Below are 26,677 nucleotides of genomic sequence, written 5' to 3'. Positions count from 1 at the left end.
CCCTTGAGGAGTCACAGCTCTGTACCAACAGTAGCATCCACCACATACTTTGTGTAGCCCTGGTAAAAGTGATAGAGGCTTAAATTACACAAAATAAAGCTACACCATTTGTACTAATCTAAATATTCTATCTGTCGAAAATGTTACTTCCCACTATACATAATATATTTGAATACTACAGTATTTTATTTAATGGGGCAACATTACAATCCTCTACATGACACACAGCTCCATCTTTTTTTTTTCTACCATCATGTAACACTTACAAGACCTTGAGTGTGCAAAGTACAAAAAGAAATGTGTCAGATGCTGAAGCTTTCCCAAAACCTAAACAACTTTCTTCCATCTCAACCAACAAATGATTATCACTGAAAAATAAACATTGTTGCACGCAGACAAATGGAGACGATGACGATAATGCCCCACCTGCTCCAGAGGACAAGAATCGGTTGAAGGTAACAGTCAGCCAACCAACCCCAGACACACAAATACAACATCCTTAGCTTTGGTACTTCATTGGCAGTTCATTTTGACCATTTATCTACATGATGTTTAAATCTGGTTTACCTTCCTACAGTCACATTTATCATAGGATCATGATCACGTCTTTCCCCCGCAGTTGAAGCCGTCCCTTCAGCGAGGGGGGAGTTCAGCTTCTTTACACAACAGCACCATGAGAAACACCATCTTCCAACTCATGATTCACACGCTAGACCCTCTAGCAGAGGGTGAGTGCCATGTGATAACACACTGGAGGAATGATAACTGTGTGTCTTTAATACTGCTCTCACGGTGAGTGTCAGAAGACTACATCCTTCTCATAGGGAAATGGATTAGCAAAGTGTCCCAAATGAAGGCAGCACTAAGTCCAGAGTGATACTAAGCAGATAGAGCATCTCAGTCTATGGAGGGATCTACGTGTGAAGGCCCACAGTGAGATATACAAAGGATTCTCAGGAAATGCTATGTAGTAGCACAGTGATGGCTCAACTTAAAATATGTATATACCATAACATCATTTCTGTTGATGTACAGAACATGTCAAAGTAAGAAGATGCACTGATAGCCAAAGAATGTGGACACGGACTGGTGGTAAAAAGCTTTCCCAAAGTTTTTCTCTCATCATGTCCCTTGTTTTAGGATCACCTTACAGCAATGTTCACATTTTCTGTACCCATGGCTCTGGCTCCTGTTTCTTCTCGTCTCGTAAATATATCTTAATTTGTATGGAAAAAAATAGCTGTTTCTAATGGCCAAAGAAGCAGGGAAGTTCATGTACAATTTAATGGGTTTTTCAGTGGAGAACAGAAGAAAGATCTGGTTCTCTGCGGTGCACCGCCTCCCTTTCATTTCTTTTGATACGCTAATGTTTCCTTTCATGACATTGTTCTGTGCTGCACGAAAGGATTATGCTGCTGGTGTTGTTTTTGATGTTGCACTGTCTGTATTCTGCTCTGTGTTTAATTCATGATTGCTGTGACCGATTCTTTGTCCTCCATAAATCACTGAGTGACTGTTCTGATTGTTATCGAAATGGTTAAGTCACTCACCGCAGCATTCTAAGTGTGTTTTTGCTTGTTTGATTGTAGGGAAATTTAAGGATAAGTTTGAGACTCTGAATAACTTGGCTAGACGGAAGGCAAGGAGCAAAACCCATGACAAAAGTGAAGGTAACGTTGAAGGATGCGACGGTCATCCACTGATCAGATGCTTTCCATTAAGCTTACAGAGTCTGCTCATGAAGAGACACTAAAAGCCGCATGGTAACAAAGCACAGTTTCTCATTCAACCAGAGATGAGTCAGGTTTTGTGACAAAAAGATTAGATGTTCATTATACTGTACATCCATTATTGTATTATAAGACAACTTTGTTGCTCCCAGTGGAAAATGTGTCTCTAGCATCTTTTCATGCTGCTTGGCAGTAAAATATGAAGCACATCCAGGTTAGTGTAAATAACACACAGAGACCACATCAAATTGTATACAGATAAAGTATGCAGTATAGACACCAACATGCTAAACATACTACCTGTGAAGACATTACCTCATATGTCATGTATGTCCTAACAACACATTCACTGCATTTCTCTATATAAAGAACCTAAAATAAATACATTTTTAGATTGCTGTATGAGTAAGAGGTACAAGGGAAATACCCTGAATTGTGAGGATTTCTCTTGCAGATGGTGGAGGAAAACCTGAGCAGACCAAAGAGCCGGAGGCTGTCCCAGCTACAGAGGCAGAGAAGAAGGAGCAGCCGGAGGACAAGAAGGTAACTCGCCAACCATGACCTGGCTGTCATCAAAAAGTCCCGAAGGCGGTCTTTGATACCTGTATAGTGCTCCAACTCTTGGCAAAAGGCCGGTTTGGGTTTCTTTGGTCTTTTGCTTTTACTTTTCCTTTGCCTCTCCTGACATCCACACATGATGTCTCTCTACACTTCAGGAGGATGTGCCAGCAGGAGAGGAGGGTTCAGGCGGTTCAGAAGATTCTGACAGTGATGAAGATTGCAGCGATGACGACAGCGACGAGTCCAGTGAAGACGAGGATGATGAGGAGGAGGATGGTGATGAAGAGGGCGACGAAGACGAGCCTCTGTCTTTAGAGTGGCCTGACACGCGACGTAAACAAGCCACATACCTCCTCCTGCTGCCCATAGTCGTCCCTCTGTGGCTCACAGTCCCTGATGTTCGCAACCAGGTGAGAAACAGACACATCTCTGAGATCAGCTGTGGTATCTCAGATGTCTGAACGCTGCTTTTACATCACTTTCACAACAGAAGTCCAGGAAATTCTTTGTGGGCACCTTTTTGGGCTCTATTCTGTGGATTGGAGTCTTCTCCTATCTCATGGTGTGGTGGGCCCATCAGGTCAGTTACTAAATAAAATGTTGAGATGAGATTTGAAATACTTTTTTTTGTTTCCCATGTATACGCACAGACATTGAAAACGGCTGTAATTCTAAACAACAAAGTAGCTTTCATACAGATTAGTTAAACCAGGTTGCGTTGATCACAAATGACAATGGTATTTTGATATTTAAAGGGTTTCAACAATTTGACAATAAATATCCATGAATGCACCGAGCAACAATAAGTTGAACTTAAAAATATGATTAATTTAACACACCAAAAACACTGTAAAGCTAAACTTCCTCATAAGGTCTGTGTGTGTGTGTGTGTGTGTGTGTGTGTGTGTGTGTGTGTGTGTGTGTGTGGTTTTGTCAGTGACCTAGTAACACAAGGAAACAACAATCAAATGTGGCTGGAATTTGATTGGTAGGGCTAATGGAATAACCCAAAAAAGAATATCAAGAAGCTCATAGCTGAAAAAATATATTTAGGGGCCTTTCCCTGAATCCATAACTATAAACTAAAATACTCTTTTATGTCTGGTTTGTCCTTGTAGGTGGGTGAGACCATTGGCATCTCAGAGGAGATTATGGGTCTTACAATCTTGGCTGCGGGGACGTCCATCCCTGACCTTATAACCAGTGTGATAGTGGCACGTAAAGGCCTGGGGGACATGGCTGTGTCCAGCTCTGTGGGCAGTAACATCTTTGACATTACCATTGGGTAAGCTCCAATAGCCTGATGTGTCACTTAAAGAAGAAATGCTTGTAGGCAGTTGTTTCGTTTTGTCTCCAGTTTTTCCGTATTTCTCACTCTATCACCTTGTGTTTTTCAAAAGGCTGCCAGTCCCGTGGCTCCTGTTCTCATCCTTCCACGGCTTGGCTCCCGTGGCCGTCAGCAGCAACGGGCTTTTCTGTGCTATCGTGCTCCTCTTCCTCATGCTCCTCTTTGTCATCATCTCCATTGCATCCTGTAAGTGGAAGATGAATAAGGTGCTGGGTTTGACCATGTTCCTGCTCTACTTTATCTTCCTGGTGCTTAGCGTGATGCTGGAGGATCGAATCCTTACCTGCCCAATTTCCATCTGAACAGAAACTCTTTCTATAGCAGTTTTTCTCTTCACTTGTGACCTGCAGCAACATTTTCTAGACCTTGTTACATATTCACTTTTAGCAACAATGCAACCTTTTTTTTATCACACCAGGAGATTTAGAACTATTGTCTAACATAGTGCAGAGTGTGCATTATACAGCAGTAGAAGCACGCACACTAATAGAGATAATTATTTTTTCACGTCATATGAAACAGCATCTAGAGAGTGGAATTAGAAATCAAGAATATGTGCACATTTTGGAAAATGTACGTTTCTAAATGTGAATTTTATATAAAACCTAAGTAAACACTTACATAACTGTTTTATAACATGAATCATAGAGAACCTGAGCTTGCTTAAACTCACTGTTATTTCATTCATGTCTGTTTTTGTAAAAGCAATAGCTATTATATTCATTTTGTGGGGGAAAAAGAACCTCACATCCATAGAATAAACATGTTTATTCATAAATGAAAGTAAACTATAGATCCAGCCAGAGAGCAAAAAAACATTTCTTTTTTTTAGGTAAAAATCATACAAATTAGTATCTGTGTTACAAATGATAAATATTACTTCATAAACATTGTGTAATTTGACAAATAGTGTAAACAACAGGCAGACATCAAATTATGTTTTGGTCATCAGTGATTTTTTTGTTTTTTTGTAACTGGATACAATTTACAAGGTGGTTAAAATGCAACTGTACACTGTGAGACTTGTGTTTATTCCAAGCACACAGCTCTATATAATCCAGCATCTTATCATTATAAGTATTTGTGAAATTCAGTTATGAGCTGTGCAGCTGCATCACATTGCAAACAGAATCGCGGCAGGTTTGTCAGTTTATAGTGAAAGACAATATTAAAACAGTGAATAAACACACTCAGCTTTTTAACCTGATTTTTAACTAGGGCAGGTCAGAGCTGTTGTTAAACCTCAACACCTTCGACACGTAAACATCCTTTAATATGCTCAGTGCAAAGAAATCGGCACAGCCATTTGTTCAATTATTTTTTCAACAGTCGGTTTCATTTAAGTGGTTAAAATGAGTTTTAACAGTGCAGTATTTTCCAAATGTCTAAAACTGACATCTACCAGAGAGTGAAGAGCAAATTTTTTTTACTAGAATCAAATACTCTGTACAGGTTCATAGAGCTGTTACTGTGTCAATGTGTGAATTTCTTTATCTAAAACTGTTGATGAAATCAATGAAAACATGTATTTTCAGTTATTTGTCTGATATTAGTTTGATTGTACTATTTTTAAGGAAATGTATCCTTGATGGTCCCATATAATACAAATTCATTCCTTTTTGGGTTAATTTCATACATTGTACAAAAAAAGATACATGAATAAATAATGTGCATTTACTGTACATTAATTGACTATTCCCTTTTTGATTTAGAAATTAGAAATTTCATAATTTTTGTCTAGTTAAATGAATTCAGGCGTATGAACATGCCCTGCTGTGTTTACAGGGAGCGGATGAGGATGGAATTCCTTGTCTTTTGAGAACTGCATATAATGGAAATGTTAGACGGTACAGGAAGTCCTGCAGCTGCCAAACAAAAACAAAAGTCACTTACGAGGAGGCTGCTGGGCCACAGTGTTAATAAAAATGAATGGCAAGAGCTCATCTTTTCAAAGTGCTTTGTAATAACATGAATGTCTGAAAGCAAGTACATATTGTGTACACACACACACACACACATACGCACGCACGCTCACTCGCTCGCTCAAAAACAGTCTTAACAAGGTCACCAGGACCACTGAGGAAATTAGACATGGTGATCATATACGTTTACATACCTACTCACAGCTTAAACAGAAATAAAAGTCATAAAATAGACTGTATATTACCTGTACAAACATTTGACAATAGATACACTGAAAAAACAGTGGAAGTTTCTAAACATTTACAAAAAGTCCTGTAACGTCGTGCTTCTCAGCTCTAACAGTACACGAGAAACTTGTTGCAGTTGCTTCATATAAGATGTCATTTACCAGTTGTGCTTTAAATAGCCAGGTGAGCTGGTCCTGAGGGAGAAGAAAAAAAAGAAGCAGTGACCTCGGTTGAAGGAGAAATATACTGGGACAGAAGAAGAGAAGTAGTTCACAGACTGGGCTCCCTGAAAGTCCTCCTGCACTCCATGACGCCTGGTCCAGGGGGGCGGTCACAGTTGTGCGTCAGTTTAACCAAGTCGGGTGTGAGGCGGTCATACGCCAACTTGTATTCCCGGTCAAAAGCATCTGCAAAGACATGCTGGTTAGGTAAAAGCATTGACATAATATTCACTATCTTTAGCATTTAAGCATGAAAATACAGATACAGTACAGATACTACATTGAAATGTTTGACCTGCTGGTGGTGCTATTTAATGTCGAGAGATCACCAAAGACTTTAGGATTCATTCTCAGGTTACCATTGATATCCGTATAAACATTTTCAACGATATCAGGCTTTGAACTTACCTATATTAATGTTGTTCTTCCCCAAAGCCACCAGAGCAAGGAACAACAAATCTCTATAGAGGCTCCTTTTGAGGGATAAAAGGGAGACGAGCGTTAGACTTTCCATCCTCATCATCTTCACAATGTGACTTTGTGCTGGCATCTTTATTTCCTCACCTCTGTCTCCTAAAACCCAGCTCTGGCCCCAGCAGCTGGATGATCTGGCTCATGGAATGGTAGACATCACTCTTCTTAACGCTCCTCACAAACCCCTGCAGTAGCTCCACAGTGAAGAGCTGGCCTTCTTCACACAGCCCAGAGCGAACGAGGGAGTTGGCACCTGCAGAGGAAGAGAGATAAAAGTCGACCCTCATCAAAGGCTCGTTCACCTCCGTCTCTCAATAATCAACTCTGAAAGCGTAGCACTGATACAGTCAGAGTCCTGAGCTGAATTATGCATGATTTTCTAGATACTTCAAATGCATTATCTAATGTGCATGTAAGTATCTGACCTTGAGGAAATTCTCCAGCGTGACCATCACTTTCTGAAAGTAATTACACCCTTTTGAAACATAACATACCGCAGTCAGTGTTAAAGTAAATGCCGACATGACTTACAGTGTGTGTTCCACAGGACGTAACAGGGTTGAACTTTGTCTTGGTGCAACTTCAGGTTGTCCCACATAATCCTCACCAGCACCTGCTTACTGTCCTCCGATGAAACGCTCTGAGGAGTCTGAAGGGAGTAAAGTGTGTGGAGGATTAATCCCTTATTCTGTAGTTAACAGCTCTTTTGGGCAGAATTTTAATGTTGTTAAAATCTTTGAAAGTACATAGTTTAGATTTGACACACTCCCAGTGGAAATGTATGTTTTTTTGAAAGAAACTTGGAACCACTAGGAGTCGCCAAAGTCAGAAATGTTCACATCCAACACTTGCAAGCTCTAAAAAAAAAGTTGATTAAATGGGTCAATCTAGAGACGATTGCATGTGATCGGGATTAACAGATGTTGACATATTCACCTGGTCTCCGTGGCAACAATGCTGGGAGGCCAGGATAAGAGCTGGCAGGTTACTCGGCAGCTCGAGCCTTCGGAAGTACCACACGAGGTTCCAGAAGACGATGGGGTGCTGGTCAACAACACTCGGAGAGGAGATGGCCTGGTCGCCTTCGTTCACCAGCAGGCTCTCCAGCTCCTTCCACAGAACCAGGGGGCTCAGGTAGGGCACTGTCACTGGAGCAGAGGGGGAGGGGGAGGCTGAGGCCGGGGCTGCGGTCCCAGCGCCCCCACTGCTCTCCTGCCTCTGCAGGGGAGCTGCAGATGACTCTTTGGCCTCGGGATTGAGTGACGCAGACATGTCCTCCTCTATGACAGGATAACTTTCCTTAGAAGACCTGAGGGGAGACACATTATGGATCTCTTTAAAGAGGCAAAAGGGATAAAATATGTTGTGTCTGAGTGTGTGTGGCGCGCATCAGTGCTTTGTCAAAAAAGTGCCAGACAGGTAGCCAGACACTATAAAAATAGCAAATCTATTTTAAGAGAGCAGGGACATTTTGCTTCATAGTATTATTAAATTCAGTGTGAAATGACGGAAGCACGTGGTTACTGATTTACAGTGTCCGTGTATGTGAATTATAATGTGTAAACCCACTGACCCTCTCTGTGGTCTCAGATCTTTGATTTCCACATTGAGGAAAGGCAGGAAGGCTGTGCCACAGAAGGGACAAGTGCTGTTGAGGTTTGAGTCATTCGAGGTCCAGCCAGCCATGATCTCCTCGTCATACACCAGACAGTCGCAGGTCTTACAAAGCGAACAACTGGAAATCTGCACCTGCACAACAAAAACCATGAGGGTGTGGAGGATATCGGATGCAGAGCAACAGTCATCCGTGATGGTCTGAAATCAATCTAAAGATGAATCTTTGATAATGAATTTCGATATGAAGGTAACTTACCTCTACGGTGTAATTGGGAGTGTGCTGGAAGCGGCTGGTGTCGGGGGAGGAATCTGGAGTGTGAGAATTTTTAGAGGGAAGCGCCAAACCACCTGGATATGATGGAGGATTTCATAATTAGACACACGAGGCAAAGCCAAGATTTAAAACCTACAGAAGCGAGATATAGCTGAAGTCAATTAAGCAAAAAAGCGACAATGAAACAAAGCAGCACCTTGTTTTTCAATCAGGTTTAGTGAATCTGTGTCTCACATTTGTGTGCAACTCTCTCCTTTACTGAACCTTATTCTGACTCTACATTTACATTGTACAGTTTGTAAAGATTGTAGCAAGGTTTTGCTGGGAACGAATACAATGTTGCAGCTAAAACAGCAATAAAACGAGCGTGACTTGGATGTATAACAAACCAGAGAAGGAGTTGTGTCTGAACACTCTGTTGGGTGTGCAGGGGCTGCCCAAGGTAGCATGGCCCACAACAGGGCTCCTCCTGAGTCGGGACATGCTGCCGTGCTGTGGGGAGGTTAAGCCATCTGGGTCCAGACAGGAGTCAAGATCAAGCAGCGAGGAGCAGTCGGCCTCTGCTGATGTCAGTGAGGATACACTAATGCGATCACAGTTTGCATCCTGCAGGGGGGAAAAGAAATACAGTTAAATTACAAAAGTGGCCAGCAGTTTGTTTGTGAAAAACGTTGCACCACTAACCTGTGTCAATGAAGTCTGGGAAGACAGACGTGAGTAAAAGCGGCTGGCCTTCTCGGCCACACCCTTCCCTGCTGATATGACGCTGCTCTTGAAGATGTCCAGAGTTGGCGTGAAGAGAGAGTCCATGGAAAAGGATGAGGCGGAGGGAGTGGGCGACGACGGTGACGCTAATGAGGAGGGCCTCTCTCTGTCCTTGTTACAGTTACCCAGTGGAAGAGACGGCGATGGCCTCAGCCTCTCCTTGGATTTAATAGGCAGCGGCAGGTGTGTGTTGGAGCGCAGTAGGGTGGAGGGTCTCGGTGAGGTGTGAGGAGATGATTTGGATTGAAACAAGGGGCTCGAGGGGTTCTGCAGGTCCGTGCTGGGTGTGCCGCTGCTCAGAGGGCTGGTGCAGTGGTCCATGTACATCTCGATCTCCTTAGCGAGGTTGCGCCGTGCGGTTGGTGTGCTGCAGTTGTCCTGGTCACACTCTTGAACCGCCTCTGTCGCCATTAGTGACAGGGGGTCAAACCCCGTCTCCATACCTGTCCTCCTTACAGGCCCAGCACTGAAGCTGACACTCCTCTCTATGGAGACGCCTGGCCCCTCTGCCATGCCGCTGCAGCCCACTCTTCTCTCCACCAGAGGTTTTTGTGTATCAGCCTCTGGCTCCTCTTCTTCCACTCCGTGCAGTCGGTCGACAGCCGGGTGATGCTGCTTTGCTAGATGAGGAACGGTGAACCTCAGGGTTTCCAGTCCCCCGGACAAGTCCAGAGATTTTGGCCTCTCTCTCTTCGGCAGAGCTCCACACAGAACGGTGTCACCGGATGGACTGGAAACCAGGCTGCTGCCATTGCCTGTGACAAAAAAAGAGAAGATGTAGTGAGGCATTCATCTCTGATACAGTAAGACTGAAAACCTGTGGAACTGCTTTACAGAAATCCTAACGTACCTGCATTGGCATCTGAGGATTTATAGCTTTTAGTAGACGGAGATATGCTGCTTATCGGAACCTCGATCTCAGGTGCTGGAGATTTAAATCAAGACAAATTGTTAAAGAGATACATTCTTATGTAAAGGAGATATATACACACATAGTACATGTTTGTACAATACTACTGAATACCTGCAAAAATTCTGCATTGAATATAGAAAATTGCATCACTGATGTAAACTGCAGCTGGAGTGCTGTTGTTTATGTCAACAAAAAGCTATTGCAGTGGGGTGGTGATGGAGTAAACTGTCCCTTAAGGAGCGGGTGTTTATCTTCAAATATGTCTGTCTCGTATTCTATGCCAAACAACAAAGTTATGAGGGATTAAGGCTGATGAAACAGATTAGCGAGGACTGCTGCTCATGACGACTGGGACAGAGAGAAACGAAACGTTGTTTACTTGCAACACAATTTTGAAACAAATCCTGTCATGCACACAATCACCTGCTTATGTAACACACCCATCCATCGGCAGAATCTGTTTCTCAAAAACATCTAAATATATCAGCGAACGGACGGGGAGATAATACATAACACCCACACTGCGATATGATCCCCCAGCTTTTAAAGAGAGAGTGGTTCATTATGCTGTGAGTGCAGCAGTGATTCACTTCTGCAGAAACGGTCACAGTAAGAGTCAAAGATTAGAGGTAACAGATGATCCTTAACTCACTCGACTGCCCCGCTCCTTTGTCTTCTACCAGTGGTGTGCTGTTACTCTCTCTGCCGCACAGCCTCTCCTCCTCTTTGGACAGTGAATCGTAGCCTTGGTCTGACTGTCCTCCTGAAAAGAAAAGAAAAGATAAGATCTCTGAAAACTAGAGAGTTGTTGCTTTTTCTTCTCATCGTTTGAGTTTCTCTTTCAGACAGAGACGAGCGAGCAAATAAAAAAACAGCTATTTAGTCTCCGTGGATCCTTTGTACGAGACAACTGATCTGAGAGGTTTTTTTCTTCAACAGAGCGTGGTGACATTCCCTACAGCTTACAGCACTCAACACTCCCAGAATAGAAAGGCAGAAGCAGCAGGAGAGGAAAAAGAGTCTTTGAAAACTCTCATCATATCCACAAGGTCTAACTTGAGGAAGAAGCACAGACCAGCTCTTAGATCCATGATAATGTTAGTATCAGAGCCTGATCCTGCTGAGAGACCACTATCACTGTGGTGTCTACTCGCCCGTATCTACAGGACAAGGATGAGGTGGAGGGAGTGGGGACAAAGTCAGAAGCAGTGTCATTGAGCTAACTCTTCCTTTTGTTGTTCAACGTTTTGCTCTTCTCCTCCTGAGTCCATGTTGAATAAAAGAACTGAGATCACAAAAGCAGTTTTATCTTTTTGCCTTTTTTTTTTTAGCTTTTGTTATTTTCTATAATTTTGGATTGGTGTTGTATCTATTTATATTTTCGACAGGTGGATAATACGAGGTGACACGATTTGTAAGACATTTCTTTCTCCTGGTGTCTATTGTTCTGAGGGAGCTGGAGGACAGAATGCTGAAAGTGCAGAATGAATGGCTGATGATGTTATATTTGAGTACAGAGACATTTAACTAAGCAGAGAGAAGCAAAATCAAGGTTTTACGAACGATGTGCTTTGGGCACATTAAATCAAAAGAGTGAATCAAATGAATTTAACAGAGAGAAGCTGAGACATGAGGGGCAGCGGCGATACAATTAAAGGACGAGAGTGAAATACTTGGAAGAAGAAGCTGAGCTGTCTTCCTACCTGTACTAAATCCATCATCGCTGGAGTCCATCTTAGTGAAGTCGGTGTCTATGGATGTGCGCTCAGCAGAGTCATTAGCACTGTCCAGACTCCCATGACTGACGGTGTCGAGATCACTGCCGTCTGACAAGAGATGGGATGGGAGGTTTGAACAAATGACAGAGTACCAACAGGATTATAAGACTAGAGCACAGCGGCAATGAGAGCACTGAACATGGCCGCGAATATCATCATCCACCGCATAGAGGCAGGGATGCTCTGAAGACCAAATACAGTGGCTGTCATCATGATTGAACATGGCTCAACATAAAAGCTTACCACAGTGCCAAAAGAAAATCTGTCTTATTTCTTTAACTTGCAGGATCAGTGAGCCGTTGAATGACTCACTTAAATGGCATGTTTTCATTTTGCAAATAACTAGAGGATCGTGCTATTAAACATGATCACATTTCCATGTTTGTAATTTTGTAATCCTCATTGTGAAGCTAATGAAATATAACTGGACATACAACAACAACAACAACAGTAAAGCATGATGTTTTCATTAGAGCCCATCACACCACACGTCATTATGGTAGTGAGCCTCTGAGCTGTTGTGGGAATTGGGGATTGACATCAACAGCAACATGTTGTGGGCCGTGACTGCTGGGGAGGAAAACCTCTCCACACAGTTTAATTAATGTCATTAAAGGAATGTGGGTTGGGAACAATCTGTGCTGGAGGAGGCCCGAGTTGGAATAAACCTTGTTATGAGACCAGGAGAGATGCCTCGAAGAAACATCTGCTCCCACTGGATCACACTCATTTACATGTCTATTCATTAAGCAACACAGGAAGTATGAAAAGCCCCTAAACCATCAGTCTATCACATGCTAAAAAAGTGTGCAATTGAAAAGGTATTACAACTGAACCTAATGGAATCCCAGACAACGTGAGATCTAATAAGTCTTGGATATAAAGTAATGGCTACTTTTTGTAATGTCGCAGCATGGGAGTGCATGATAGTGGCTGTAGAGGATTAGCCAATTTCAAATTAATGATGCTCATATCTAACATTCTGTGCATTTCTAAACACTTAAGTGATGACTGTGGGAAGAATTTTTCATCCTTCTAATGCTTACAAAATCTTGCTTTCACATCTGGCAACAGTCTGACAGAAATCATCTGTGCAGGGAAGCTGTCAAGGATTGACTTGTTAGAGATAAATGTTTTCTAGATAGGTATTTCACCAGATGTTTGTGGAAATATTGAGAAAAAATGAAAAATATTTGTGCAGCTATGTATCAGGCATCAGTGAAAACTGGATAGAATGTGTCCGCGAGCCAGGATATTGGTATCCTTACCTGAAAGCTGAGGATCTCTGTGAGGAGTCTGTTGTTTTCTCCCTGCTTGCTTGAAATGGAGCACACCTAGGACCACGTTCCTGAGCTTTCCCCACAGAAAGTAGCCTCCTCTGGTGGTGGAGGGCCAGGTGCTCTCCAACACTGCCTGGAGCAGGAACATGGTCACATTCTTAAAGATTTATACTAAATATACTACTAAATCATATTCTTTGTGGCTTACTATTTGTAGGTACAGCTCATATGCAGAGCACACACCTTATTATAGTACCCATAGGTGATGGCATTGGGTTGGACTCCAGCCTTTTTCATCTCAAACAGCACTTTTACAGCCAGGACGGGCTGGCTATACTGGCCACACAACTGCAGCAACACACGGTAGCACACCTTGGACAAGTCAAACAACAGGGATTTAATGTTAAAGCTATAAAGTATAACTTAAAACATATTCATTCAAATAATTAATACATATGTATACAGTATATCTGTGTGGTTGTTTTTTAAAATTTAGTTTTCCTACCTCATCAGGAGCCTGCAGCTTCTTTTCCTGCATCTTCCTCAGCACATCGTAAGCCGTACGCAGAGCTCGCACCTTAGAGTGACAGGTCCCGACGAATCCCGGCAGGCAGATGAACCACAGGCCATAGCAATGACGCAGCAGACACTTGGACCACATCTGAGGCATAGATGAATAGGTCTTGGCCATCCTTTGAGCCGATTTGATCTCCTGAAATGAAAAAAACAGCTTCTTTTAGAAACTGGTTTGCATTTTACATTCACATTTATACCCTTATTCATCACTATATAGGAATTAGTGCAGCAGCAATACAAGTTCAAAATTAAAAAAGAAACAAAAAGCTCAAATAATATATTTAATATAAATCTGTTATTACATGGGTTTTAAATAGCAGAAGTAAAAGAGATAAAAACAGGGGGAAATTAAGGTTTTGTTCATATCTCTATAACAATAAATTATGATTCACTTCTGTGACTGAGTAATTATTGTTATTAATTATTTTGAACTGTATAATTAGTATACTATGTCATAATATATTATCATTAGTTTGTTTTCGAGACAATCTCACAATTAATACGGCTGACCTGTTTAGAGCGTCTAAAGATGGCCGTTGGGCTGGCCGGGCTGCTGTGGCGTGAGGCCATGCCTGCTGATGGAGGATTTTGTCCCTCCGCTGGCTCCAGGAGCTCAGCGTTCAGTACAGGGAACCCAGAGTAGCTGCAGAAAAGACATTATATACTCTCATCATACATCATGGCACAAAATCAAACAGACATCAATCCCACATAAACAAATGACATGCACTGCAGTGTGGCTCTGGCATCCTGGAAGCTTTAGCACCACCAAAAAAGAATCCAAAAGCGATGTGTTCAAGCTCACATATTCCCTACAGCTGTGACAAATGCTTTAACAACCGAAGCAAAAGACACAAAGTCTCTGCTCGCACTGAGTGCAGCCAGTGTCTGCGAGCAGTGCTTTTGAAGTGTGAAAGGAAGAAACAGCCTATTTTGTATCTGCAGTGTGTTACCTATAGCACAGAGGGTACTCTTCTCCCTGGGGTAGCGGAGGCAGCTCTGGAGGGTTGATGTAGACTGTGTGCTCGCTGCGGTGGGATTCATCCAGCTCGATCAGCCTGGTGTCCTCTGGCCGCTCGCTGTCCATCTGGTTTCGAAAGAGAAACACGCTTTCAGCATTGCTTTTCATCTTTCCTCTTTGCTTTGGTATATACACACAAATCCATACGCCAATGCTGCTTAAGGCTCTTGAACATCTGATACTGTATGAGCCCTCAGATCAGATATGAGGGTCGGTGAGGACAAACAGATGTCAGCAATGAGTCCATCAACATCAGAAATATGGCCTGTGTTCCCAGTACATTTATCTAAAGTGTGCCGCCAAGGCAGGGACTTGAGCCTACAAAATCTTACAAGACTAAATGAATCCCGACTGCAGTGACCTGGACAAAATTCCATGTTGCTCTAGGAACATTAAACCATCACACTTTACTGCTCTGGCAGCAATGCTTGATGCTTAGCCGCCACATTTCCTTCAACAGATCTGCTCTATGGAGAAAAGTGCACACAGCCGCGCTACCTGCCTGTCTGTCTGTGAAAAACAGCCCCAACATGAGTGTAAAGCTTACAAGCTTGTTTTTTTAGGATAAAATCACCACTGAATAGTTGTCTCAGAGATCATAAACCCCGCTATGCTGATGTGCAGTCACTATCTGATTCGATTACCAGCTTATCTCAGACGTGAGCTTCACAAAAAACGTTAATATTATGGCAGCAGCTGAATAGCTCCCCAGTGACATTGCGTTACAACGTTTGTTCCACTCAGCCGAGTGGATGATTCAGTCAACTGACTGTCACTGACCCGTTTGCCCTCACTTTGAGTCGACTCAGTGTTTCTCCACTTGCTGCCCTTCCTCTTACACTCAAGAGGTCTTTCCCAATCCCGCACTTGTTGTCAACCTCAGCAGCAATGACGTTGAATGAATCAATACTTCCACTTCTCAATAATAACCGCAAAGTCCATTCATACAGGAGCTCACCATGTTCATGCAGGATGTAAATGTGACTTCCTGATTGCACAAGTTTGCAAGCGCAAAGGGTTTTTTGGAGGATGTAGGATGTTTTGTCTTTTTTGTGTATTACAAAACATGTGTAGGCAGGATCTGTTAATAAAAGCTGTCAAATCCTCAAATGATTAGCACCCTAACTGAGAATGAAGCCTACATCCCACAGGATTTTAACAACCACATGCATAACATCTTAAATAATACGTCTTCTATCTCATTCTTGTTTATCATATTTACCAGAGAATATTAAAAAGCAGGACAGTGCACAGAGTAATATCAGAATACGATAAGGACAAGTAATTCATTTCACCTCAGAGTCTCTAATGGTTCTGCATGGCCTCTTTGTGTGGTTCATTCTGGCACCTGGTTCAATAATACAGATTGCTGACACACACAGACATCTTATGCACATCCTTTATATTTAGGAGCTCACTACACTTTCAGCTTCATTCACTTTCAACCTCACTTTGATTTAATCATAATGTGTACACACACAAAACTCTGAGCTGAGTCATGCTCTAATGACAATGGGATACACCTTATTAGGATTATACCTGATGCTTCCATCACTGAAAATGTGTAAACACATGTATCCAGGTTTAAACCATAGCACAAGCTCTAGAATCTTACCTTGCTCCCATTGGTGAATAGCTACCAGACAGGGGTTAGGATGAAAAACAAAGGAGCAGAGAAAAAGGAGAAAAGGCAGAACATCAGTAAAAAAGAAAAGACCAAGAAAAGAACAGGGGGGATAAAGATGATAAAAGCTTAGTGCTGATGTTGATAAGAGACACAAAGGAGATCTAGGGAGTGATTGTTTATCTCTAGTAGTTCCTGTTATTAGCTTATTAGGTCTTGCAAATGAAATGAAGACCTCAATGGCACATCTTAATTAAGAGGACAGCGTGTGATTAATCTCCCCACTATATGCCTCAGCAGTTTTTCCTAGAGCTTCTCCAAACGGATGGAGGCCAGACCAGAGCTGTTAGTCTATACTGGAGCATTTGTTCCAGAAAGTCCATGATAAAGATGAGTTGCAAGTCTCACCTTATCAACACACTCGTCAAAGAAAGCCAAGCTCGCGTCTTTGTCACTGACAAAGGAGCACTCCTCTATGAAACGGCTGAACATTTGAGTCTTGGTCATGAGGGAGTAGAACCTCTGATGGGAGCGGTCTCTGCTCTTCAGGAAGCCTGTGGAACAAAGCATATTATGAAATGATACACATAAAACTGGACATTCACTTCTCAAGCTGATTTTACAGGGTCTAAAGGAATGGAACACTGTGCTGTGACACGAGTTGCTTGAGTTGCTATTTTCCACTGAGGCTTTAAGCTAAATCACCAGAGTCAATACAGCAGAGATTTAGGACAAACTTAACCCCCCGACCTACAGTACTACAACACTAACTCACATGAAGGCAAGGCGACAACAGCTTGTCAGTGTGTTTTATGATTACACACAATAAAACGTATTACAGAGTGAAGTGTACCTTGGAGGTCGAAGAGGGAGCTAACGTCTGTGGTCTTTTCAGAGGGCGCTTGGGTGATGGGCTGCAGGTAGGAGCGGTAGCCTCTTAGGATGGCCGCCATGAACCGCAGGAAGGCCTCCTGGATTTCCAGCTCCAGCGTGTGGAGGCTCTTCCCCCCGTTGAGCTCACTTTCAGTCACTGTGTGCTCCATCTGCACATCTTCACGGTCCACCTGACCACCTGGGAGCGCACAACCGTATGTAAATGTAGGACATAAACAACATGACAGTACAAACTATTATACCTTCTTCAGTAAAAATCAGGTACAATAAATATTATATTACATTGAATTACATTAATTTAGCAGACACTTTTTGTCCAAAGCGACTTTCAATAAGTGCATTCAACCATGAAGATATTGCCCAAAACTGCAAGAATCGATAGAGCACATAAACATTTATCAAATAGGCAAAAACTTTTTTTTTACAACCATACTAGCAGTGCATAAGCTTTTTTTGTGCATGTCGGCACCAATACCACAATGAGATTTGTGGCAACAGCCAAAGGTAACCTGCTAACAAGACTATAGGACACAGTAAAGACATTCTATCAGTTCTGAGACTAGACTATGTCACTGTGATAATTAGAGCTAAATGAAAATGTCAGCATGCTATTTGTTCACATTTGCAGTGCTAACATACTCATGTTTAGCAGGTATACTGTTTAGCACTGTGTTTAGCACAAAGTACAGCAACAGTGGGAATGTCAGGTATTATAAGTTCATAAACCAAACATTGGAGTAATTGAAATTTTAGGCACTGATGGTGCTACTCCTAATCACCAAAGGTATTACAATTTTCTATCCCGAGGGAGATATGAATGTCCAAATGTACCAAATTTCATGGCAATTCATTTATCGATTGCAAGACATTCCCCTCAAAAACAAATGTCAACCTCGCAGTAGTATTATTTTTAAAAAGCCAGTCCCCACCGCTAATTGTGAACAGCTGTAAACAGCTGAATTGAAACAGTATTGAATTTCTGGGCACATTCTGTTTTTGCAGTATTCGAGTAAATGTAGACCAGCTGACATAATAACATTCCACTGTTTTCACTGGTGGCAGACCACATTAGACCATAGCCATATACTGTAATTTGTGAAAAAGGGGCAAAAGCAATTCTGGGAATCAAGCTAGTTGACTAATGGACATGTAGTAGATGAGGCAGGCAGAGAAGCAGTGGGTATACATACCACAAAGATTAAATTACACTTCATCCACAATATCTCCTGGGAAGCACTAAACATTTCAGGTTGGTTTTTATACAACAATATAAGCATCTAATGAGTTTTCCTGTAAACTGACTGTACTGGCTGACTCAACAGACGCTAGCTTTAAATTATTCATGAAAACCACATCTAAGATGACACAGCATCAGACTAGACTCACCCTCAATGAGCTGCTGATGGATCTTATTCAGGGTATTCAGAAGATATTTGCAAGCTCTCCTGGGCAAAATTTTCCATGTTAAAGCCTTCTTGTCCTCTTTTCTGAAAGCACACCATATGGTTTTCATTACATGGGAGGACAGCAAAGACACATTGCGGAAAGATATAAGGGGGGGGGGGTGAATTTACTGACATCATCATAATTACAAAATAGCTTTTGAATTGATGTGATGGACGGGCATTACCCAAATGTACTTTTGTGTGCACTGAGAATATTTCACATTCCAACTCTTATCGTGACATAAGAGAGGCTCTCACTGACAGATACCGATAACCTTGGGAAGAACTTTTGTTCTCAGTGCAATGAAAACCTAAACCACGGGAACATTATGTTTGGGTGTCTTAATAAGGTTGAAGGTGGCCATCTATCACAGAGCAGTTGCGGCTAGAGGTCACTTACTGGGAGATTGTGTTGGTGTCCAGATCCACACAGCTGATGTCAGCTGGGGGCACGTAAAGGTCAAAGTATCTGGAGTCCAGACCCACAATGAAAGGACAGGGCGCACTGAGCACATCGGCCAGGGCCAGTGGGCACAGAGGGATGTAGGGGCACGGCCAGTGGAAGGGAAAGATCATCTGTCAATATACGAAAATACAATTAACACATACACAGCAGAGATGAAAGAGGAAATTTTAACAAAAAAAAAAAACAGAAAAGAATCTTTCCTTTTAATGAACATTTCTTAGAAAAAAGTTTCTCCCAAGTAATTGTTCTTGAACACCCCGAATGCCCTAAGAGTGTCTTTCTTTGACGTGATTATGGGTGATTCATCGATGCCACAGCCCTGCCTCTTACCTCATCCACCATTGTACCCATTATCACATTAAATACCACCCTCTCTTTTGTGATATTATTAGGAAAAGTGGAGAGGAATGAAAAGAACAAGCCACTTACAGACACAAGGGCCTCTGTAACACTGGTGAGTACAGCTGGACGCAGGGAATGCACCAGGATCTTGTGCTCTGTGACAGCCAACACCAGCAGAGTGGCTGCATTCTTTGGGCCCAGGTTCAGCAGTAATGTGGAGAGGCTTCCACCACTAGCGCACAAACACACACACAAATTAAAATAAAAACCCCAAATGCTTTCAGATCAACAAAGCATCAAATACAGTATGTCTTCATTATAATTGTATAAGTTACTGATGTTTCCGCACCTGAGAGGCAGTGGAGAGGAGACAGGTTGGCTCAGTATCAGGCTGTCATGTGGAGACAGCTGTGGAAGATGCACAGGGGAACGTTAGAGCATCAGTGGGTGGAGGATTTACCCCTTGAGTATGGCGTGTTTACACATATTCATGTCAAACCAAATAAAACAAGCATACAGAACTGAAGTCATTACTTCCCTCATCAAGTTTCACGTTTTAATCTCACCTGCACTAGGATGCGTGGTCTCTGAATGGAGGGGAATGGCACATTTTGCATGAATTGAGAGATGTGTCTGTAAGTAAAAGGAAAACAAATCAATATGGATACCCTACAAATAATTAGCCATTTTAAACCAGTTTCTGAATCAACAAGTTTGTGACAAACAAAATCTGTAAAACTTGCTAACTTTTCAATGGGCAGAGCATGTGGTCCGGAGATGGAGTATCGGTAGAGGAAAGTGAGAAAGCTCTTGAAGGACTGGAAGAAGGGCCAATGGGAGAGCAGACAGATGCTCTTGTTGCTGTAAACACTTCTGGTCCCGTCAGGTCCCAGATCGGAGCTTGGAAGGCCAAGCTGTGAGCGCTGACGCTCAGACAGGTTCTCCTCTGAGTAAGGCTCATAGAACTGGATGGCTGCTCCATACACCTGCAGATTAATAGATCAAAATATACATGTAACTGTTGATATATACACACAATACATGCACAAGTACACACACACAGAAAAAAACTCTCCAAAGACCAAACCACAGTTTTAGAGGTCCTTTGTAAGAACTTATTCAGGTAAGATTCCCTGGCGGCTCCACTGGAGAATTTTCATCATCATAAATCCGCTAAATCATCCTCAGTCCTTTGAAGTGGTTCCTTCCAAATAATTAAATAAATCATATGAGGCATGCAGTGCCAGGAGACTAGCCTGCAGACTGGGGGTTGCAGGGAAGCAGGAATGAGCACTGAGTCATTCAGCATTTAAAACTTGTGCACCAGCCCAAGTGGTGCATGAGTTATTCATTATTCAAAAGATGAGCTGCAAATCTTTTATGCTGCATTGCTTTAAAGCTTCCCAGTCTTTAAGTATTCCAAACGCAGCCTTTAGACTATTTTTTGATTCCGGTCAGACTTAAGAAGTCGATTAAGATTGACTGGTATTAAATAATACTGCAGTTCATCAACAAATTAATAGAGATAATAATGCACAGAGAGAGGCAGAGGCGAAGGGAAAGATGGAGAGGCTAGCTGGAATGAAGCAATTAAGGGAGAATTTGCACATTAAAGGCCATAAATCTGATGCCAATTTTGAGGGAACTGCTTAATTAATGATGACGTAAATTATACTGAGCAGGACTCTGGAGTGAGTGGGGGATATTTCTTCTTCTTTTTTGCAATATCAGTATGCAAGGAACACTGGGAACAAGGAACAACCGTGTAGTATAAGTATGTGGGTTATACCTTTCCGCCAGAGGCCCCTGTCAGCACAAATGTAGAAAAAACAGGCAGGGAGTGTTTGGTGTGTGCTGGCCAGCACTCGATCGTAGCCCCCATGGGCAGGCAGAACATAGGCACTGACTCAGGCAGTGGGAAGGACTCGTAGTCCTCTTCAGGGTACCTACACAGCAGACCTAGGTACAAATACACACGGTTAAACACATCTAAATGTTGCCATACAGGCAAGAGGAACTGATGATTACTGACAGACACGTATACACAACTAAAAATGTCATACACAATACAGATTCTACACACTAGTTTACCTGCTTTGTAAGCAATTGTGTTTGCTTTAGCCAGAGATTTCTTATAACAAAGGTAGACTGAGGATCCCCACTGGAATATGAGAGAAGACGAAGGCCGTCACACATCAATGATAACTTTGGTTATTTGAGATATAACTGTGTTCACAAAGCTGTATCCCACCATGCTGCTGTTGAGGTTCTTGTCCACCCTGCAGAAGGTGTGAGGGGGTATCTCCCCTTTGCCGGGAATGATGATGCAGACATCAGTGACAGCGAGTGAAGTATGGGGCTGGCTCTTTGGGGCACGGCGATAGGTGATGTAGATGCGTTGGGAGGACGAGCTGCTGATGTTGGCGGGGCGACCTGAGGGCGTGGTCTGGACGATGTGACACCCAGGCTTCAGTTTCTCTTTCCACTCGTACAAAACCCTGAAACACAAGACAGTGTTGGACTGACTTTTAATTTCATCCTTTTGAAACAAGACATTCATGAAAAAAGTTACTGGAGAGTTTTGATAATGTATTAATTGAAGTGATGTCGGAATAAAGGATGCGTTTAAGAGCAGATTACATTGACCCAAGGCCAAGAAGTGATTAGTGGTGCTGGGTGAGTAAAGGGTCAGTGACTGAGGATTACTGCTTACCCAAGATCCGTCAGTGGAGGCTTATCTCGGCCTCGCTTGAAGCACAAGAAGATCTGCGGGCCCCTGAGGCTGCCTCCATTGAGCTCTGCAGAAAGGCCTGAGGGGGTGCTTTCCACACAAGTGAAACCTGGGGGTACCTCTTCGCCCAGGGAGCGGATCACCACAGCCACATCGGTGATGGGGGCTTTGGGTCTCACAGACTTGGGACCGGAATCATCAAAGTGGAGCTCCTCCTCCAGAGGCTTGGATGAGTCGGTTAGGCCGGCAACCACAAAGTAGTCGGCTACACGAGGCCCTTTATCCTCCATCATTTCCCATTACCACACTGTGGGCTGAAGAACAGGGAGCGGGAGAACTTCCATTATGCTGCTTTAACATATTGCAAATACAAATGATGTAGTTTAGCTTGAAAAAAATAGGAAAATGGGCCTTTGCAGTCACACTGCGCATAGTGGGCTGGCTATGACATACTGATCTACAAGCATATTGCACTAATTGTCTTGCTGCTACGATCATTGAATCAAACACGGGAATAGAGATAGCATGCAACGTGTAACATATAGACATTACCGACATTACAAATACATCCTATACTGAAGAAATAACCAAGTATAACGAGAGCATCTGGAAGCATTTAACATGCATTCCTGTCTGCAAAAACACCATATTTCACAAAGAAATATGGGAGGGCTTAAGACCAATGACCTTGCTATATGACCTGACTGATTGTGTAAAGTAAAACACATGCCTCGGCAGAAAAAAAAAAAAAAAAGGAGAAAAAGATGTGTGGAAAGGAAAAGTACCAGAACTGTAATTGAGCATTGGGAAATGAGGAGAGGGTGCACTGACTGTAGTGCAGCAAAATGAAAAGCTCTTTTGGAGCTTATAGCAAAGTGATATTCACACAGTGTGAATTCTGCACTAAACAATGTTGTGGAAAAGAAAAGGAGTAGCAGCAGGAGCGCCTGTGAGTCAGCTGGTTCCAGCTTTATCAGAAAGCGTGGAGCCCTGGAAGCCCTCTCAGTGCCGGACCAGCTTGTGCTTCAGCTGAAGAGCCTGCTTATCTCCCTCAGCCGTTCCTCCACACTCACGAGCAAACTGATAAACAGCTGCCCATTATGAGCATAAAGTTATTCCCCTCCTCTGTGCTATAGATGTGTCACTGCTCGAACCATGGCAGACAAGAAGCTGTGACCGTATCTCACCCACTTAGCACATTGGGTTCCAGTAAACTAACAGATCTGTGCCTCTGTGGCAGGAAGCTAAGCACTGCTTACAGGCTTAGGGGGTGAAACTGACCGCTCACATTGCCAACTTGGGGGGAAACAACCAAGCAATATCTAAGCCTAGAAACCATAAAACCAACCCAAACAATTTACCAACAAAATGCTGTCTCTTTATTGTGCCATGAGGTTTTTTCAATCCGTTGCAGGGATATTTTAAAATCATCATTCATCATCACTCATGTTCATGCAGTGATTCAGAGCTGGTGGCAGTTCGGGTGCAGGTTATTTTGTACTGTGCACTGTGAAGCCTTGTGGGGTAACTTGTGAGTTTTAGTTTCCTTGGCATCTTAGTTCACTCTTGCTCTAAAGAAATAATTTTAAAAAACGAGTTGTTGGCTACTGTTGATTTCGGGAAGACACAAACATTAACACATCCGAAGTTGCTTTGTTGGTTGAAGTTTACTCGTATCCATGATTCCCCATAGGTTACTTTTCTATCACTTTAACAAATGCTTTTTTTAAAAAACAATATTTTTTCACAATATTAGAAAACAAAAGACTTCTCACACTTCCACCACGTCACCACACTATATTCAGATAATTTGATAAAAGTTTTACAAACTTTTCTGGCATTGATGATAAACAATGATAAAGAGGCAAATTTCTAATTGATTTAGGGACCTAACAGCCAAAGGAAGTGAAGGGAAAAACTATTCTGTTCATTGGATCCACCTTTTATTTGATGTGACACAACACCTAAAAACAATCTGTTAAAAAAAACTCCTGCTCTCCATATTGCAGGAATGCTGCTAAATATACAGCTGTGGCGTAGCAGATGTGTCATGTAATACTTGGAAGGTTCAGGATTAAATATTTAAATATAGATGTAATCTCCAGTTCAAACTACAACGACATCTCCTGCGTCTATTCCTCCCCCTCAACAGGAAGCAGAGGACTAAAATAATAGTAATAATCCTCACCATAGCAACAGCAATAAAACTGAACTGAAGCATTTCTCACCCTAATGCTGAAACGAGTCGGGAACATTATTGTGGTTTGATTCAAGTCCACTAATGGGCCGTGTCATCACCACAGATCTGTTATTATAAAAATCTGAGTCACTGTGAGAGACAGAGAATTAAGTGATTTAAATGTAGCCCAAACATTAACATATACGAATATGAATATGAAGTCTGTTTCTGTCTGTTTATCTGCTTGTGTTCTCCATGTTATTGGCCTCTATGTTATAGTGACACACACTCATGTCACCTCTCAGCGAACAGCCCTGCTTCCACAGTTCTCTCCCCTTTTCCCTGCCAATGCTATTGTGAGTGTTTTCCATTCGTGTCTAAGGTTGGTACTGATGGGTGAAAGGTCACAATTTTGCTGCCATGTGTCTTCTGCATTGTTTCATTTCTTCTCTGCATCACTTTGATTGCTCTGTCCATCAATCCAGAATGACTGATCTTCTAAACTCCTTTGACACCTGCTTTTGTGACCAACAGACAATAAACTTTTCATATGATTTTCAACTATCTATCACTGTAGGCAACTCTGTTAGCGCAACACTGGAAGTGCTACACTGAAGAACTGCAATCTCTTCATTTGACGTAGTCTTCTTCATAAAAGCAGACAAATAAGGACAGAGAGGATGTCCGCTGTCGCCTGCTTCCCCATTCCCATCTACTATTGTTTTTATGAGTCATCGTCAACCCACAGCTTTGCAGTAACTTGTGCAATGTTGTTCCCGCATAATTAACCACAAATTGATTTCCCACGCAGTCTTAAAAACATAACACAACTTATTCTGAATGTATTCAAAGATGCCTTTCATAGTTGGGTTAAATGAAAAAAAAATGAATGCATCACATAAAACACCCCCTTAGCTTAACATGACATGATGTCTTTCTATGAACACCTTGGGGCCTTGGCTAGAATATGAAATACATTTCTCTGTATTTTAACAGTACGTGTCCACACAGAGCCAGTTGGTAATTTGAGTTTTTCTCAATTGAAACAACATAATTGATCATTTATCTCCCATTTTCTACATTTTCTCCCAAAACAGCAGAATTTAAACAATAAATCAAAACAACAAACAACAACCAACGACTTGATCCACCCAGACCTGTAGATATTTTTTGTCATGAAATTAAGGCCTTTACATTATTGTTTTAAGCATCACAGAGTTGTTGTATTATGGGCCAGGACACAGAGGCAGCGGCTGCTGGACAGTCAGACAGGCTGTGCAGGGATTATGGAGGGTTGTGTTAACAGCAGGGGGGGCAGGGAGGATGGACGGGCTGATCTGCGGAGGGAACCACCACAACATTTCACTCAGCATCTGTTCCCTCTTAGCCATGATGACAACCCTCACCCACATCAGCCATTTGCATTCCTTACATTTGACAGGGGGGGACCCTGAGTGCTTGATGAGGAAACCACACACGCCCAAGATAAACAGAGCAGAAAGATGAAGGGAAGAACGAGACGGTGCTGGAAATAGGAAAATTACTGAAGGGACCCTGCATGGGAAACATGTAAATGAAATGACAATAGCCTTTATGGATTAGCATAAAGGAAGCAAATGGTCATTTAAAAAAAAACAACCCAAAACTGACCATAGCGACCACAATAATACAGAGGGGTTCTCTCATATGATCACATCAGAAGAGGCCATCTTATGGAGCATCTACACGGGATGCAACCAAATATGACTTCATTGTAACCAATGAGCACACTGTAAATACAGTGAATAACACACAGGCAGCGATGCTATAAAGCATAGAGTTATTCTTGCAATGCACACAGCTATATGGAAACAATACAACCTTTTAACATTGTCCCTTAATTATCATAATCCACCGTCCAACATTCAAATAATAGGCTGTCTCAAATCCATCACCTGAAATAAAATAAAATCAAACCACAGAATCAAAACATTAAAAAAATACGCAGTTGGAAACCTTCCTCATAGACGTGTGAGCGTGTTTCTATTCTCATCGAAAGAAGAATCTACTCACGTCTCAGATTCACGACGACCGAAAGATGAATCGGTCGAACACACGAGCCCACGTCGGAAGAAAAACACAGATTCCTGTTGATAAGAAATATGATCCCTCGGTGTTGGCGTCGTTTATTTATTTTTTCTCTGTTTTAAAATTGCGATCATAAAAAAACAAAAAAACAATCACAATTTTCAATAGTGGGATGGACGCGACCGTGCAGCCCGTGTCGTCCCGAGCTGCGCTTTATCAGA

General features: G+C 42.3%; 2 protein-coding genes across 3 annotated transcripts in view; one reads left to right on the top strand and one right to left on the bottom strand.

Annotated features, from left to right (window-relative positions):
* Window positions 1-4,429, top strand: part of LOC118315474 (sodium/potassium/calcium exchanger 1-like) — a 6,385-nt gene extending 1,956 nt beyond the window's left edge. Inside the window, exons 2-9 of the mRNA XM_035642774.2 lie at window positions 396-455; window positions 620-728; window positions 1,590-1,670; window positions 2,185-2,273; window positions 2,447-2,701; window positions 2,782-2,871; window positions 3,410-3,576; window positions 3,692-4,429. Of these exons, the coding sequence (XP_035498667.1) occupies window positions 396-455; window positions 620-728; window positions 1,590-1,670; window positions 2,185-2,273; window positions 2,447-2,701; window positions 2,782-2,871; window positions 3,410-3,576; window positions 3,692-3,941 (1,101 nt within the window). The 3' untranslated portion in view covers window positions 3,942-4,429. The remainder of the gene's footprint in view (window positions 1-395; window positions 456-619; window positions 729-1,589; window positions 1,671-2,184; window positions 2,274-2,446; window positions 2,702-2,781; window positions 2,872-3,409; window positions 3,577-3,691) is intronic.
* dennd4a (DENN/MADD domain containing 4A) lies at window positions 4,393-26,677 on the bottom strand. Of its 2 annotated transcripts, XM_035642769.2 has the most exons (31): window positions 26,442-26,677; window positions 22,193-22,524; window positions 21,731-21,977; window positions 21,571-21,640; window positions 21,269-21,438; window positions 20,227-20,465; window positions 20,046-20,112; window positions 19,829-19,887; window positions 19,567-19,711; window positions 19,072-19,247; window positions 18,613-18,713; window positions 17,186-17,404; window positions 16,741-16,886; window positions 16,324-16,344; window positions 14,641-14,774; window positions 14,198-14,330; window positions 13,617-13,823; window positions 13,355-13,483; window positions 13,100-13,244; window positions 11,757-11,879; window positions 10,706-10,816; window positions 9,991-10,065; window positions 9,060-9,895; window positions 8,765-8,981; window positions 8,358-8,449; window positions 8,058-8,233; window positions 7,421-7,793; window positions 7,016-7,133; window positions 6,575-6,737; window positions 6,419-6,483; window positions 4,393-6,196 (listed from the first exon to the last, which is right to left on the bottom strand). In XM_035642769.2, exons 2-31 carry the CDS (start codon window positions 22,501-22,503, stop codon window positions 6,060-6,062), a joined length of 5,205 nt encoding a protein of 1,734 aa, XP_035498662.2. In that variant the 5' UTR covers window positions 22,504-22,524; window positions 26,442-26,677; the 3' UTR covers window positions 4,393-6,059. The 2 variants fall into 2 exon arrangements, with proteins under 2 accessions (XP_035498662.2, XP_035498664.2); XM_035642771.2 differs by lacking the exon at window positions 16,324-16,344.

Source organism: Scophthalmus maximus, chromosome 7, assembly GCF_022379125.1.
Source record: "Scophthalmus maximus strain ysfricsl-2021 chromosome 7, ASM2237912v1, whole genome shotgun sequence".
In the NCBI taxonomy this organism is placed as follows: domain Eukaryota; kingdom Metazoa; phylum Chordata; class Actinopteri; order Pleuronectiformes; family Scophthalmidae; genus Scophthalmus; species Scophthalmus maximus.
This window is presented reverse-complemented; position numbering and strand designations above follow the sequence as displayed.

Excerpts from the sequence above, each read along its gene's own strand:
- dennd4a (XM_035642769.2), bottom strand. The coding sequence starts at position 22,503 with ATGATGGAGGATAAAGGGCCTCGTGTAGCCGACTACTTTGTGGTTGCC. Across the intron at positions 11,880-13,099 it reads CAGAGATCCTCAGCTTTCAG|ACGGCAGTGATCTCGACACC; the intron begins GTAAGGATACCA and ends ATCTCTTGTCAG. Across the intron at positions 7,134-7,420 it reads ATTGTTGCCACGGAGACCAG|ACTCCTCAGAGCGTTTCATC; the intron begins GTGAATATGTCA and ends TACTCCCTTCAG.